A 13,566-nucleotide genomic window follows, 5' to 3' on the forward strand; every position below is an offset into this window, starting at 1 on the left:
CAAAAAAATAAGGGATGGGATGAAAAGCTCTGGGTGCAATGAAAACAGCAGAGGTAACTTAGGTGTACTGAGGATGTAAGCTGTGCTGACGCTCGGGAATGGCATGGCTGCGACTCTTCAGGCCCCCGGGGAACTCCTCAAGTAGGCGGGAACCAAGGTCCAGAAAGCCCTACTGGGCCCAATTAGCTCTTCTCCCCTGGGATGGAGATTCCCATTCAAAGCCAGCTCAGTCCTTAGATGGTATCTAAGAAAAATCCATAAACAATTTTCAGGTCAATTTTTACTAGTGTCTGGAAGACATTTCAGAGAGAATTCCAACTGATTGCCATTTGCAATGATGGCAATGAAACTGCTCAGTTACCACTGAACATCACTAAGAAAACACAACAGTATCATCAGGACAAGGGAGAGGGCAGCAGACTGCTCCATCGCTCTGCTTGTGTCCACACCACCAAGGTCCCCACCACACCCCAACTGCGGGGCAGGAGAGGCAGCCTGTGTATCTCTGCTTCCAGGAAAGAGCTGAAGTCGTGGAGTGTGGGCACCACTGGGGACGTGGGCCTTCCATGGGTCTCCCACCTCGTGAGGGCGTGCAGGGTGAGGCGTCCAGTGGGCAGCCTGGGGTCACTTCCACAGCTCCCCCAGCGGCTTCTCTGTGGCGGTGCGGATGGCGTCCTCAGCGAGCACAAGGATGTCCTCATGGACAGCTTCAATGCTTTTGGAAGCATCCACCATCTGTTCCCACGGGTTTCAGGAGAAAAAGCAGCTCATCAGCACCTTCGAGGCTGGGCATGGGAGCCCACGTCTGTAATCCCAGCACTTCGGGAGGCCCATGAGGGAGGATGTGCCCAGGAGTTCAAGACCAGCCTGGACTACATAGGGAGACCCCATCTCTACAAAAAATTGGGCACCACTGTACTCCAGCCTGGGGGACACAGTGAGACCCTGTCTGAAAGCCATGTTTTACTCTGTTCTTTGCATGTGGGGCTTTCACAGGCCAGGCTCCGGAAGGCCGATCTGACCTCCTGGCCGGTGTGGTGACCTCCAGGACCCTTCACTCTATACTTTTTTCTGAACCTAAACCTTAACAGTCCATGACATAGAGCCAGCAGGCATTCCTGCCACAGCCCTGATGCAGAGAAACATGGTGAGCCTCCTGCCCACGCCTGCTCTCCTTGTGACCCCAACCCCAGCAAGTGCCCGCCTGCAGGAGTGAGGCACAGCCAGGCCTACCCAGCCCACCAGGCATACCAGGTCGGGGTGACTGTCCCTCCAGCTCGAGCAGGGACTCAGAACAGAGGGCAGGCCCATACTCCTGTGGCTCCCAGAGGCGCCTGGGCACTGCCTGGAATGTGAGGAAGTTCCGTTACAGAAGCCACACAGTGGGACCAAGGCAACACTGATCCGCCTTGTCCCTGAGGGAAAGATGAATTTGGTCCTAACAGCTGTGCTGCACCCTGGCGTGAGTGGTTCGAGGAACACGGGGAGGGAGTCAGCCCGCAGGAGACTTCTCTCCACCAGAAGGGAGGCACGTGAGGGGCTCAGAAGCCCTGCCGTCTCAGCGGCATCCCGGCTTCTGTAGCTGGGATGAGCAGGACCCTTCTCAAGCCTCTGGGACAGCAAGGTCTGGAAAATCTGCCAGGGCATCGAAGGTACGAAGGTACTCGAAGACTAACCATTTCACGAGGTGTGACCATGATGAAAGGAGAGTGACTCCCTACACAGGCCACCTTCCCAGATGCCCCTTGCTGGCCAGGGTGCCGCCACACAGCCGCCCAGAACTGTCCAGGACGGGCCTCTCCAGGCAACTGACTGCCAGAGAATGCACTGCCATCCAGCCTGTGTTCTGGGAAGTGGAAAGCTGTGTGGCCAGCATCACCTGCAGGCAGTTGGGCTGGGGTGAGACCCTTGGCCCTGCTCTGGTGGAGGAGCTCAAGGGACCGAAGCTCTGCAAGCCACGGCCACAAGCGACGGTGCTGATGCTCGACATGCTGGAAGCCCTGGCTGCTGGAAATAGGCCGTGACGGGCAGTGCTGAGCACGGGCACCTGGAGTCTGGGAGAGAAGTGGGGGCTGCAGTTGGGAGGGGCAGAGGTGGTCAGCCTGCGTGTCCACTGCAGGGGAGAGTCCAGCATCCTGGGACTGGACAGAGAGTGGGGTGGACTCCTGGGACTGCTGAGACGGAAGGATGCATGGCTGAAGGGAAAAAGCCAGCACACAGCTCCATCCTGCACTCCAACGGCCAGGTGCAGCTGCAGGGCCCCACGCCGGCAAGAGGCTGCACCAGACGACACTGGCAGGACCAGGCTGGCACTCATGTCTGAAGAGGGGCCACAGATGTGGAGGACTATGCAGACTGTCACCTGGCCCACCAGCCCAGGTGTCAAATGTCACATTGTGTAAAACTCAACAGAGGATTAGGATTTGCAGGCACTAGGCTGGGCATGGTGGCTCACGCCTGTAATCCCAGCATTTTGGGAGGCTGAAGCGGGTGGATCATGAGGTCAGGAGTTCAAGACCAACCTAGCCAAGATGGTGAAACCCCATCTCTACTAAAAATACATAATTAGCCGGGCATGGTGGTGCATGCCCGTAATCCCAGCTACTTGGGAGGCTGAGGCAGGAGAACCGCTTGAATCTAGGAGGCGGAGGTTGCAGTGAGCCGACATGGGGAAACTGCACTCCAGCCTGGGTGACAGAGTGAGACTCTGTCTTAAAAAGGGGCTGGGCACGGTGGCTCACGCCTGTAATCCCAGCACTTCGGGAGCCTGAAGTGGGCGGATCACCTGAGGTCAGGAGTTAGACCAACCTCCCCAACATGGTGAAACCCCACCTCTACTAAAAATTAAAAAAAAGAAAAAGGAATTTGCTGGCACTGAGAACCCCCGAACAGCTGCTCCTGGGGCTCCACATCTGGGAAGACCAGATGGAAACGGCGGCAGCTCTGCTGGTCCAATTGCCCCCATCACCGCAATTCACCCTGAGCCACTTCTCAATGATTCCTAGCGTGCAGTTCCGAGCCTCACCTTCCAGTTCACAGTCGTGTCTCTCATGAGCTGGTGGAAACACTGCAGCGCACGCTCCTGGAAAGCCCCATTCTCATAGCGCTCATGGCCGAATGCGCTCCTCTTGGCGGCATCTGCCAACTGTAACTGGAGGAACAGGACCAGGTCGGGTCTGGGAAGGCCCACGTCCGGCTGCTTGCACCAATCTAGGGAAAAATTCTGCCAACAAAGAATGCAACAGGTAAAGCTTAGTGTGGTCTAGATTTTCGTTTAAAAAATCACAAAAATGGGAAAAAATGAGGGGACATTTAGTGAGGTACCAAGAAGTGAGACTGACACTGTCGCCCAGGCTGTAGTGCAGTGGCACAATCTCCACCTCCTGGGTTCAAGCAGTTCTGCCTCAGCCTCCCGAGAAGCTGGGACTACAGGTGTGCGCCACCACGTCCAGCTAAGTTGTTTGTATTTTTAGTAGAGACCAGGTTTCACCATGTTGGCCAGGATGGTTTCGATCTCCTGACCTCGTGATCTGCCCGCCTCGGCCTCCCAAAGTGCTGGGATTACAGGCATGTGCCACCACGCCCAGCCCTCTTTTTTAAATTATTAAAACCTCAAATGTATTGCTTTCTCCGATGTCATCTTCTCGTTTTTCCTTGGTAGACACATGCACCAGTGGACGGAAAGTAGGTAGAATGGCTCCTGGTCCCCGTCACACACAGCCCAGGCCCCACGGAGGCCTTCCAGTGCAGCTACAGGTCTGCTGGCCAGGAGGAACAGTCTCTGTACGGAGCCCCTGGAGACCCCTTGCCCAGGACGCCTCCCTTAGCCTGTCTCCCCCTAAAATGCTGTTGTGTTTCTGGAGGACAGGTAGGACAGAAAGGCTGTGACTCCAGGCCACACATCACACACAGCACCATGAGCTGAGGGAGGGTGTCCACCAGCACCTCCTACCAGGCCTGCGGCTCTGTGGGCTGATCCCCACAGCAGGAACAAGTCCTCCTTACTATACAACTTAGTACTTCAGAGGGGAGGGACTGAAGCTAACACATGAAGAAATGGCAGAATTAAAAAGTTAGGGCGGCTATCATGAAAAATAACCAGATGGTCTCCTTCTTTACCGTCTCTCTAAGGGACAGAGCTGGGCGCAGCGGCTCACAGCTGTCAGCTCAGCACTCTGGGAAGCTGACGGGGGAGGATCACTTGAGCCTGGGTTGAAGATTATAGCAAGCTTTGTTCCACTGCACTCCAGCCAGAGGGTGACAGACGGAAACACCCTCTCTCAAAAAAAGGGGGAAAAAACGCATTATCAATGAACCATCTTGGAAAATGCATCTGGAGGCTGGGCACAGCAGCTCACAGTTGGGAGCACTTTGGGAGGCCAAGGTGGCTGGTTCACCTGAGGTCGGGAGTTTCAGACCAGCCTGGCCAACATGGTAAAACGCTGTCTTTACTAAAAACATGAAAATTAGCTGGGCATAGTGGCTATAATCCCAGATGCTCCGGGGCTGAGGCAAGATGGATTGAATCTGAGAGGCAGAGGTTACAATGAACTCAGATTGCGCCACTGAACTCCAGCCTGGGTGAGAGTGACACTACGTCCCAAAGAAAAAAATCCATGTGGAAAATGCCATCCAAATAACTATGATTCTATCTGTGAAAACAGTCTTTAGCTATAAAAATGTTTGCTCTTCTTGATAAAACCAAATTGCCAGGCACAGTTGCTCATGTCTGTAATCCCAGCACTTTGGGAGGCCAAGGCGGGTGGATCACCTGAGGTCGGGAGTTCAAAACCAGCCTGGCCAACATGGAGAAACCCCGTCTCTAGTAAAAAACACAAAACTAGCCAGGTGTGGTGGCATATGCCTGTAATCCCAGCTACTCAGGAGACCGACAATAGGAGAATCACTTGAACCCAGGAGGCGGAGGTTGCGGTATCCGGGATTGTGCCATTGCACTCCAGCCTGCAACAAGAGTGAAACTCCATCTCAAAAGAAAAAAAAAAGATAACCAAATTAATCTAGCAAAGCAATAAAAGGAATCTAAGAATCACAAAACTGCAGAGTGATCAAAGGCATGTCAAACGGGCGCATCCAAGAGCAGCCCTGGGCCCTCACGCCTGCCCTTGCCCGACAGGAGGCCAGGTGCACTCACCTCCTTGGCACCGGAGAAGGCCACACCAGAAAATGCGTATCTGTCCATGACGAGGGTCACACCCTGGCTCAACTTTTCCTTAATTAATGGCCTGAAAAACAGAGGATGCTCCTGAGCCCCGGTCCTGGTTTCATAGGCTTTGAACTGTCAAGCTTAAATTATCCCAATAACACATCTCAAAAACCCCACATGCCAAGTATAGCACAGTGATTTGTAACCTGATTTTTATTCAAAAAGGCTCTGGATCCTCTCTGGAAGATGCCACATGCACTCCCCCCCAGCAACGCAACATGGAAAAGATAACCTCACTAAACAGTAACAAACACAACTGGTAAAGTTCCACGTTCCAGAAACACGGCAGGGGAAAGAAGCCATGTCGGGGCACATCTGTCTGGGCAGAGAGGCCAGCACCACCCTGTGGAGAAAACGGAAAGCACAGGCCGAGAAGAGAGCTGGGGGTGGGGAGGGGGCCACAGCCCCACAGCCAGCAAGTGACTGGATCATCCATGCTCGTGGCCCCTGGCCTGGACTGCAGGATGTTCTCAACCAAATACCACAGGCCCACCAGCACCCTCCAGCCCCAAGATCACGGATGTACAAAGACATGGGGCCTGATACTACTGAGCAGCCTTGCTCAAGCCAGAGAAGGAAAAGTCAGATTCATTTGACTCAGCCAGTCTCACTGGGGCCTTGGAATCACAGCAGCACCTGCATAGAGTCCACTGACCTCTGACAAAGGAGCAGAGGAGCGTGACGGTGCAGAGGCAGGCTCCTCAGCAAACACTGAGCAACCAGATGTCCTCACCTAAGAGTAAATCTAGACCCGACTGCTTTCCCTCCACAAACAAATTCAAAATGAATCACAGACCCAGATGGAAAACGCAAAACTGTCAAACAGTAACACAGGAGAAAACTTACATCACCTGGGTTTTGGCAGACTGTTTAGATAAAAAACTAAAGGAACAACCCATGAAAGAATTCAGATGGACTTCACTAAAATAAAACGTTTGTGCTTTGTGAGACACTGAAGAGAAGGAAAGGACAGCTGAGTGTGGCGGCTCACGCCTGCAACCCAGCACTTTTAGAAGCTGTGGTGGGATGGATCCCTTGAGGACAGGTGTTTGAGACCGGCCTGAGCAACAACAGTGAGACCTCATCTCTACAAAAAAATGTAAAAACGAGCCAGGTATAGTGGCATGCACCTGTAGTCCCAGCTACTCCAGAGGCTGAGGCGGGAGGATCACTTGAAGCCAGGAGTTTAAGACTGTGGTAAGCTATGATCATGCCATAACATTCCAGCCCGGGCAACAGAGGAAGACATGTCTCTTTTTTTAAAAAAAAAAAAAAAAAAAAAAAAAAAAAGGCTGGGCAGGCAGGGTAGGTCATGCCTCTAATCCCAGCACTTTGGAAAACCAAGGCAGGAGGACTGTTGGGTCCAGGAGTTCAAGACCAGCCTGGGCAACAATAGTGAAACTATATCTACAAAAAAAATTTACAAAAATTAGCCAGGTGTGTTAATGTGCGTGCTTGTAGCTGCAGCTACTTGGGAGGCTAAGATGGGAAGATCACTTGAGCCCGGGACGTTGAGGCTGCAGTGAGCTGGGACTGCACCACCGCACTCAGCGTGCATGACAGAGACCCTGTCTAAAAAAGAAAGAACAGTGAGAAAACTGAACACAAACCAGAGCCTAGGGGAAAATATGTACAAGACACATTTTATAAACGAATGGTCTCCAAACCATACAAAGAACTCTTAAAACTCGAAAATAAGAAAACCCCATTAAAAAGTGGGCCAAGGCTGGGCATAATGGCACACACCTGTATTCCCAACACTTTGGGAGGCTGGAGCGGATTGACCACTTGATCCCAGGAATTTGAGACCAACCTGGGCAACACGGCGAAACCACATCTCCTCAAAACAAAAATACAAAACTGGCCAAGCACAGTGGCTCATGCCTATAATCCCAGCACTCTGGGAGGCCAAGGCAGGTGGACCACCTAAGGTCAAGGGTTCAAGACCAGCCTGGGCAACAGGAAACCCCATCTCTACTAAAAGTACAAAAAAGCCAGGTGTGGTGGAAAGTACCTGTAATCCCAGCTACTTGGGAGGCTAAGGCAGAGGAATTGCTTGAACCCAGGAGACGGAAGTTGCAGTGAGCCAAATTGCCTCATTGCACTCCAACCTGGGCAACAAGAGCAAAACTGTCTCAAAAAACAACTTAGCATGATGGCATGCACCTGTAGTCCCAGCTACTTGGGAGGCTAAGGCAGGAGGATCGCTAGAGCCTGGGAGGTAGGGGCTGCAGTGAACCAAGAGTATGCCAGTGGACTCCAGCCTGGCTGAGACCAGGTCTCAAGACAAGAGTGGGCCAAAGCACTTAACAGGTATCTCATGAAACCAGATACACAGATGGCAAATAAGCACATGAAAAGATGGTCCACATCATATGCCATCAGGGAAATGCAAACTAAAGCAGACACCACACACCCCTATGAGAAGGGCAACAGTCCCAACAGCAGCACCACCAAATGCTGGTGAGGATCTGAGCAGTGGGAACCCTCACTCACTGTGGGTGAGAACGCAAAACGCTGCAGCCGCTTTGGAGAGTTTAGCACAAGCTTGTCCAACCCGAGGCCCACAGGGTGCATGCCGCCCAACACTAATTGGTAAGCTTTGTTAAAACATTATGATTCTTTTTTTTTTTTTTTTAAGCTCATCAGCAAGTGTTAGTGTATTTTATGCGTGGCCCAAGACAGTTCTTCCAGTGTGACCCAGGGAAGCCAAAAGATTGGACACCCATGGTTGAACGTTCTTTAGAAAAGTAAGTCTTAGGCCAGGCGCAGTGGCTCAAGCCTGTAATCCCAGCACTTTGGGAGGCTGAGGCGGGTGGATCACAAGGTCAAGAGATGGAGACCATCCTGGTCAACATGGTGAAACCCCATCTCTACTAAAAATACAAAAAATTAGCCAGGTGTGGTGGCGCGTGCCTGTAATCCCAGCTACTCAGGAGGCTGAGGCAGGAGAACTGCCTGAACCCAGGAGGCAGAGGCTGTGGTGAGCCGAGATCGCGCCATTGCACTCCAGCCTGGGTAACAAGAGCGAAACTCCATCTCAAAAAAAAAACAAAAAACGGTCTTACCATATGTTAACGCAATGGTGCTCCCTGGCATTTACCCAGAAGAGGTGAAAGCTTATGACCACACAAAATCCTGCACGCAGATGTTTATAACAGATTTATTTATAACTGCCAAAAGTTGGAAGCAATGAAGAGGTCCTTTAGGAGGTGAATGAACTATGGTACATCCAACAATGGCCTATTAATTAGGACAAAAAAGAAATGAACTACTGGTCGGGCAAGGTGGCTCACGCCTGTAATCCCAGCACTATGGGAGGCTGAGGTGGGAGGATCACTTGAGGTCAGGAGTTCAAGACCAGCCTGGCCAACATGGTGAAATCCTGTCTACTAAAATATAAAAATTAGCTGGGCATGGTGGTGCGCGCCTGTAATCCCAGCTACTCAGGAGGATAAGGCAGGAGAATTGCTTGAACTCAGGAAATGGAGGTTGCAGTGAGCCGTGATTGGGCCACTGCACTCCAGCCTGAACAACAGAGCGAGACTCTTGTCTCAAAAAAGAAAAGGAAATGAACGGTCAAGCCATGATTAGACACAGGAAACTTAAACAGGCAACTTGCAGCAGAACAGATGGACAAAAAAGATGTAGCCCTGGGCACCTGGGACAAGATCACCATCTAAAAAGTAAAATCAGTTATTCTTCATTTTGAATTGGGCATATACGTACTTCATCACTTTTCTACAAAGCCACAAAAAGCAATATCAGAATAACTAGCTCCATAAATTCTAGATGTGTTAAAAAGATTACAGAACTGGTCACAGCTGGGCATGGTGGCTCAAGCCTGTAATCCCAGCACTTCGGGAGGCCAAGGCGGGTGGATCACGAGGTCAAGAGATCGAGACCATCCTGGCCAACATGGTGAAACCCCATCTCTACTAAAAATACAAAAATTAGCTGGGCGTGGTGGCATGTGCCTGTAATCCCAGCTACTTGGGAGGCTGAGGCAGGAGAATTGCTTGAACCCGGGAGGCGGAGGTTGCAGTGAGCCGAGATTGTGCCACTGCACTCCAGCCTGGTGCCTGGTGACAAAGTGAGACTCTGTCTCAAAAAAAAAAAAAAAAGAACTGGTCACATTTTCATTTAAGACTTGGAGTGGGGATGGCCTTTCCAAGTAAGACACAACGCTAAGCCAGAAGAGTAATGCAGGATTTCACGTGACAGGATCAGGGGAACCACGCAAGTTTACCAGCAGAGAATGGCTAAATGAACCACAGATGAGCTTTTCCAGAGACCACGCCACAGCAATGAAAAAGAATGACAAGGGCAGAGTTAGGGGATCCGTAAGTGCAGAAATCTCTAAGGCAGAGTTAGAAAGTAAGCTGCCAAATAATGTGTATGGCATGACCTCATTTACGTTAGAAAACTCAAAATTCTAACTAGTTTCTACATATGTATATAAATGTAAATAAAAACACCTGAAAGAATACACGTAAACATTAAGTGTTGAATGAAGAGGAAACCTACTATGATTGGTGGGTTATTAATATAAACTATAACTTTCAGTTAACGATTTAGCAATACTGGGTATCAATTTTAACAAATATGACATAATCAAGCATATAAATAATGAAGAAGGGGGAAGGCAGGGGTAGTATGTAGGGAATTCTCTACACACTCTACTTTTTGATTAGTTTTTCTTTTTTTCTGAGACAGAGTTTTGCTCTTATTATTCAGGCTGGAGTGCAATGGCACAATCTCAGCTCACTGCAATCTCCACCTCCTGGGTTCAAGCAATTCTCCTGCCTCAGCCTCCCAAGTAGCTGGGACTACAGGCACAGGCCACCACGCCCAGCTAATTTTTGCATTTTTAGTAGAGACGGGGTTTCACCATGTTGACCAGGATGGTCTCGATCTCTTGACCTCTTGATCCACCCACCTCAGCCTCCCAAAGTGCTGGGATTATAGGCGTGAGCCACCGTACCCACCCTTGGTTAGTTTTTCTATATACCTAAAGCTATCTTTAAAAGATTAAGTCTACAAGGCCAGGGGTTTAAGACCAGCCTGAGCAATATGGTGACACCTTGTCACTACATTGAAAAAAAAAAATTAGCTGGGCTTTGTAGCATGAACCTACGGTCCCAAGCTACTCTGGCTGCTGAGGTGGGAGGACTGCTTGAGCCTAGGAAGTTGAGGCTGCAGTGAGCCATGACTGTGTGCCACTGCACTCCAGCCTGGGCCACAGAGCAAGACCCCGTTTCCAAAAAAAAAAGGCATGGTGGCTCACACCTGTAATCCCAGCACTTTGGGAGGCAGAGATGGACAGATCACTTGAGGTCAAGCGACTGAGACCATCTTGGCCAAAAATGAGCTGGGTTTGACAACGCATGCCTATAGTCCCAGCAGGAGTCTGAGGCAGAGAATTGCTTGGACCCAGGAGGTGGAGGTTGCAGTGAGTCAGGATCGCACCACTGCACTCCAACCTGGCAACAGAGTGAGACTCTGTCTCAAAAAGGAAAAAAAAAAACCCAAAAATTGGCCGGGCATGCTGGCTCCTGCCTGTAATCCCAGCACTTTGGGAGACCGACGTGGGTAGGTCACGAGGTCAAATCAAGACCATCCTGGCCAACATGGTGAAACGCCGTCTCTACTAAAAATATAAAAAATTAGCCAGGTGTGGTGGTACACGCCTGTAGTACCAGCTACTGAGGAGGCTGAGGCAGGAGAACCACTTGAACCCAGGAGGCAAGAGGATACAGTGAGCCGAGATCGCACCACAGCGCTTCAATAGAGCAAGACTGTCACAAAAAAAAAAAACAACAACAAAAACCTAAAAACTTAAGTCTATTAGTTATGGGGTGTGGGAGCAGGGGGAAGAAACAGCATTTATTAGCGCCCTTTGAGAACTATGGGCTTCACCACCTCTGCTCACTGGACTGCTAAATAAGAGAACCTCAGGCTCCAGCATTACTGTCACTGTCATTCAGAATCAAGTGCTGTATTCACTGAATCTTGGAGAAAGCAAAGTGCCAGGGGAAGAGGCAGCAACGTGCAATGGTCTTTACACTTGTTCCCAGCGATTTGCAGAAAAAAGCAGGTGCACGGAGTGATCCTCCAAATCACTTTTCTTTTCCAAGTAGGAACTCAGAAGTTTGCCAATTTCAGTTGATCTTTCTAGGAAAGAAAACACACAACATACAAGTGAGGTCAAGCTTTCCCTCTACATTACAGTCTGGGCTGAATCTCTCCTGGATTCAAGTCTCACTTTGAGTTTAACTTTACTAAACCTCTAGAGAGGTTTGGACCTTCTGAGGAAGCCAAAGGAATTTCTCTGAGAAAGAATAGCAATGTGCAGACAAGCTGGATGAAAAATGCTTTAGGGGCTGGGCGCGGTGACTCACGCCTATAATCCCAGCACTTTGGGAGGCCGAGGAGGGTGGATCATGAGGTCAAGAGATCGAGACCATCCTGGTCAACATGGTGAAACACCGTCCCTACTAAAAATACAAAAATTAGCTGGGCATGGTGGTGCCCGCCTGTGGTCCCAGCTACTCAGGAGGCTGAGGCAGGAGAATTGCCTGAACCCAGGAGGCGGAGGTTGCAGTGAGCCGAGATCGCGTCATTGCACTCCAGTCTGGGTAACAAGAGCGAAACTCCGTCTCAAAAAAAAAAAAAAAAATTAAAATGCTTTAGGAAAAATGAGCTCGGGTAGAAAGTAGAGACTGCAAAGAAAGCATTTATAAAAACTGTGAACTAGCTGGTCTAAAATTTAGGTCAATGCTTTACTTGAAAACTTTTAAATATATGCTATAAAACCCCTGAAAGCACGAAGAAACAAAACACAACACCGAAAAACCCATGACAAGGAGACATGGATTACAAAAGAGCCGGAGAAAACTTTCGGGGCCGAGACCACGGTTTCGCGCGGCTTGAGGAGTCAGGCGTCACCAAACCCTGCACTTCAAAGACGCGCAGCGTGGGCAAGGGGTGGTGGTGCGTGCCTGTGGTCCCCGCTAGCCGGGAGGATCGCTTGAGCCCGGGAGGTCGAGGTTGCCGTGAGCCGAGACGGCGCCACCGCACTCCAGCCTGGGCGAGAGCGAGAGCCGGTCTGTTAACAAGAAAACCGCGCAGCTGACAGCACGTCGGCCACAGGCAACGCAGAGGTGCCTAAGGCCGCGGCGCACCCCCGGCCCCCGCCGCGCGCACCCACCCGGGAAGCGGAGCAGCTCGGCGCGGTGCCCCAGGGCGCACAGGGCGTCCACCAGCTTGCGGCTCTGCGTGCTCTTCCCCGCGCGGTCCATGCCCTCCAGCACTATGAGAGCCCCGCGCCGAGCCGCCATCATCGCCCGCGGCCGCGTCTCCAAGCCGCCCGCCGCCGACGTCGCCACGCCGCCTGCCGGAGCTCCCATTGGCCGGCGTCAGCAGCGCGCGCCGTGATTGGCTGGTATTTCCCGACGTTGGCCGGATTCGAAGGGATTCGCCGGGGCTGGAGCGAGGGCGACGCGCCGTGGGACCGACGCCCGCGCCTGCGCCCTGGGCCGCGCCACCGCTGCTGCGCTGTTCTGGGCTTCCGAGCCGGAAGCCGGTGCGTCGTGTCCTGCGCCGGCCTCCGTCCTCCGGCGGGCAGGGCCGTTTGCTCCAGAGCCGGTGACGCCGAACGGGCTGGGCCGCCGGAGACGTGGGGTCGGGGCGCGGACGAGGGGAGCGCGAGGTCGGAGGGTTCCCGGGCGCTGCCCGCGCAGCGTCTGCCCTCGGTGGCCCCTGGCTGCGCGCGGGCCCCACGCTCACGGCCTGCGGGGTCCGCTGCACGCCTCGCGAAGGCTCCGGTCTGGCGGCGCGCGAGACGCGAGCGAGATGCTTCCCGAAGCGCGGGCCCCAGTGCAGAGCCTCAGCCGGGCGCCTCCCAAAGCTCACCTGGGGCCCACCCCGACCGCGTTCTGGAAACGCTGTGTGTGACAGAGCAGGGGCAAGATAGGGGGCCGTGTAGCCACTGGCCAGCCACGTGGCCGTTGTAGAAAAACGGTGGGGTTGATAAATGTTCACTGTTGTTCCTGAAGCGCAAAACGGTGGGGCTCTGAGAAGTCCGTTTTAAAAGATGATGTATGCAGATTACAGCACGGGGAGGGAATGGGCGCGTCGTTTGCTCTTTCCGGGCCTCCACTCCTCTGAAATGTGGGCCATGACGGTAATAGGAAAAACTGCCATAGAGAGGTGGAAAAAGTCCCACGAAGTGTCCCTGACATCCAGAAAGCGCTCCGGAATGTTCGCTGTTGTCTTAGGGATATTCAGGCTGCTTGGGCGGTATCTGAAATACCGCTGTCTTTATGTGTCAACTTGTCAGC

At 52.1% G+C, this 13,566-nt stretch overlaps 1 protein-coding gene across 2 annotated transcripts; it reads right to left on the minus strand.

Moving 5' to 3' along the window:
• Positions 1-265: 265 nt before the first annotated feature.
• DTYMK (deoxythymidylate kinase) lies at positions 266-12,591 on the minus strand. 2 transcript variants are annotated; one of them, XM_054258120.2, is made up of 6 exons: positions 12,435-12,591; positions 11,290-11,398; positions 8,141-8,257; positions 5,153-5,243; positions 3,026-3,223; positions 266-735 (listed from the first exon to the last, which is right to left on the minus strand). In XM_054258120.2, the coding sequence occupies exons 1-6, from the start codon at positions 12,565-12,567 to the stop codon at positions 625-627; spliced, it is 759 nt and encodes a 252-aa protein (XP_054114095.2). In that variant the 5' UTR covers positions 12,568-12,591; the 3' UTR covers positions 266-624. The 2 variants fall into 2 exon arrangements, with proteins under 2 accessions (XP_054114095.2, XP_002750035.3); XM_002749989.6 differs by lacking the exon at positions 8,141-8,257.
• Between the last annotated feature and the right edge of the window lie 975 nt (positions 12,592-13,566).

This window comes from Callithrix jacchus, chromosome 6 (genome assembly GCF_049354715.1).
Source record: "Callithrix jacchus isolate 240 chromosome 6, calJac240_pri, whole genome shotgun sequence".
In the NCBI taxonomy this organism is placed as follows: domain Eukaryota; kingdom Metazoa; phylum Chordata; class Mammalia; order Primates; family Cebidae; genus Callithrix; species Callithrix jacchus.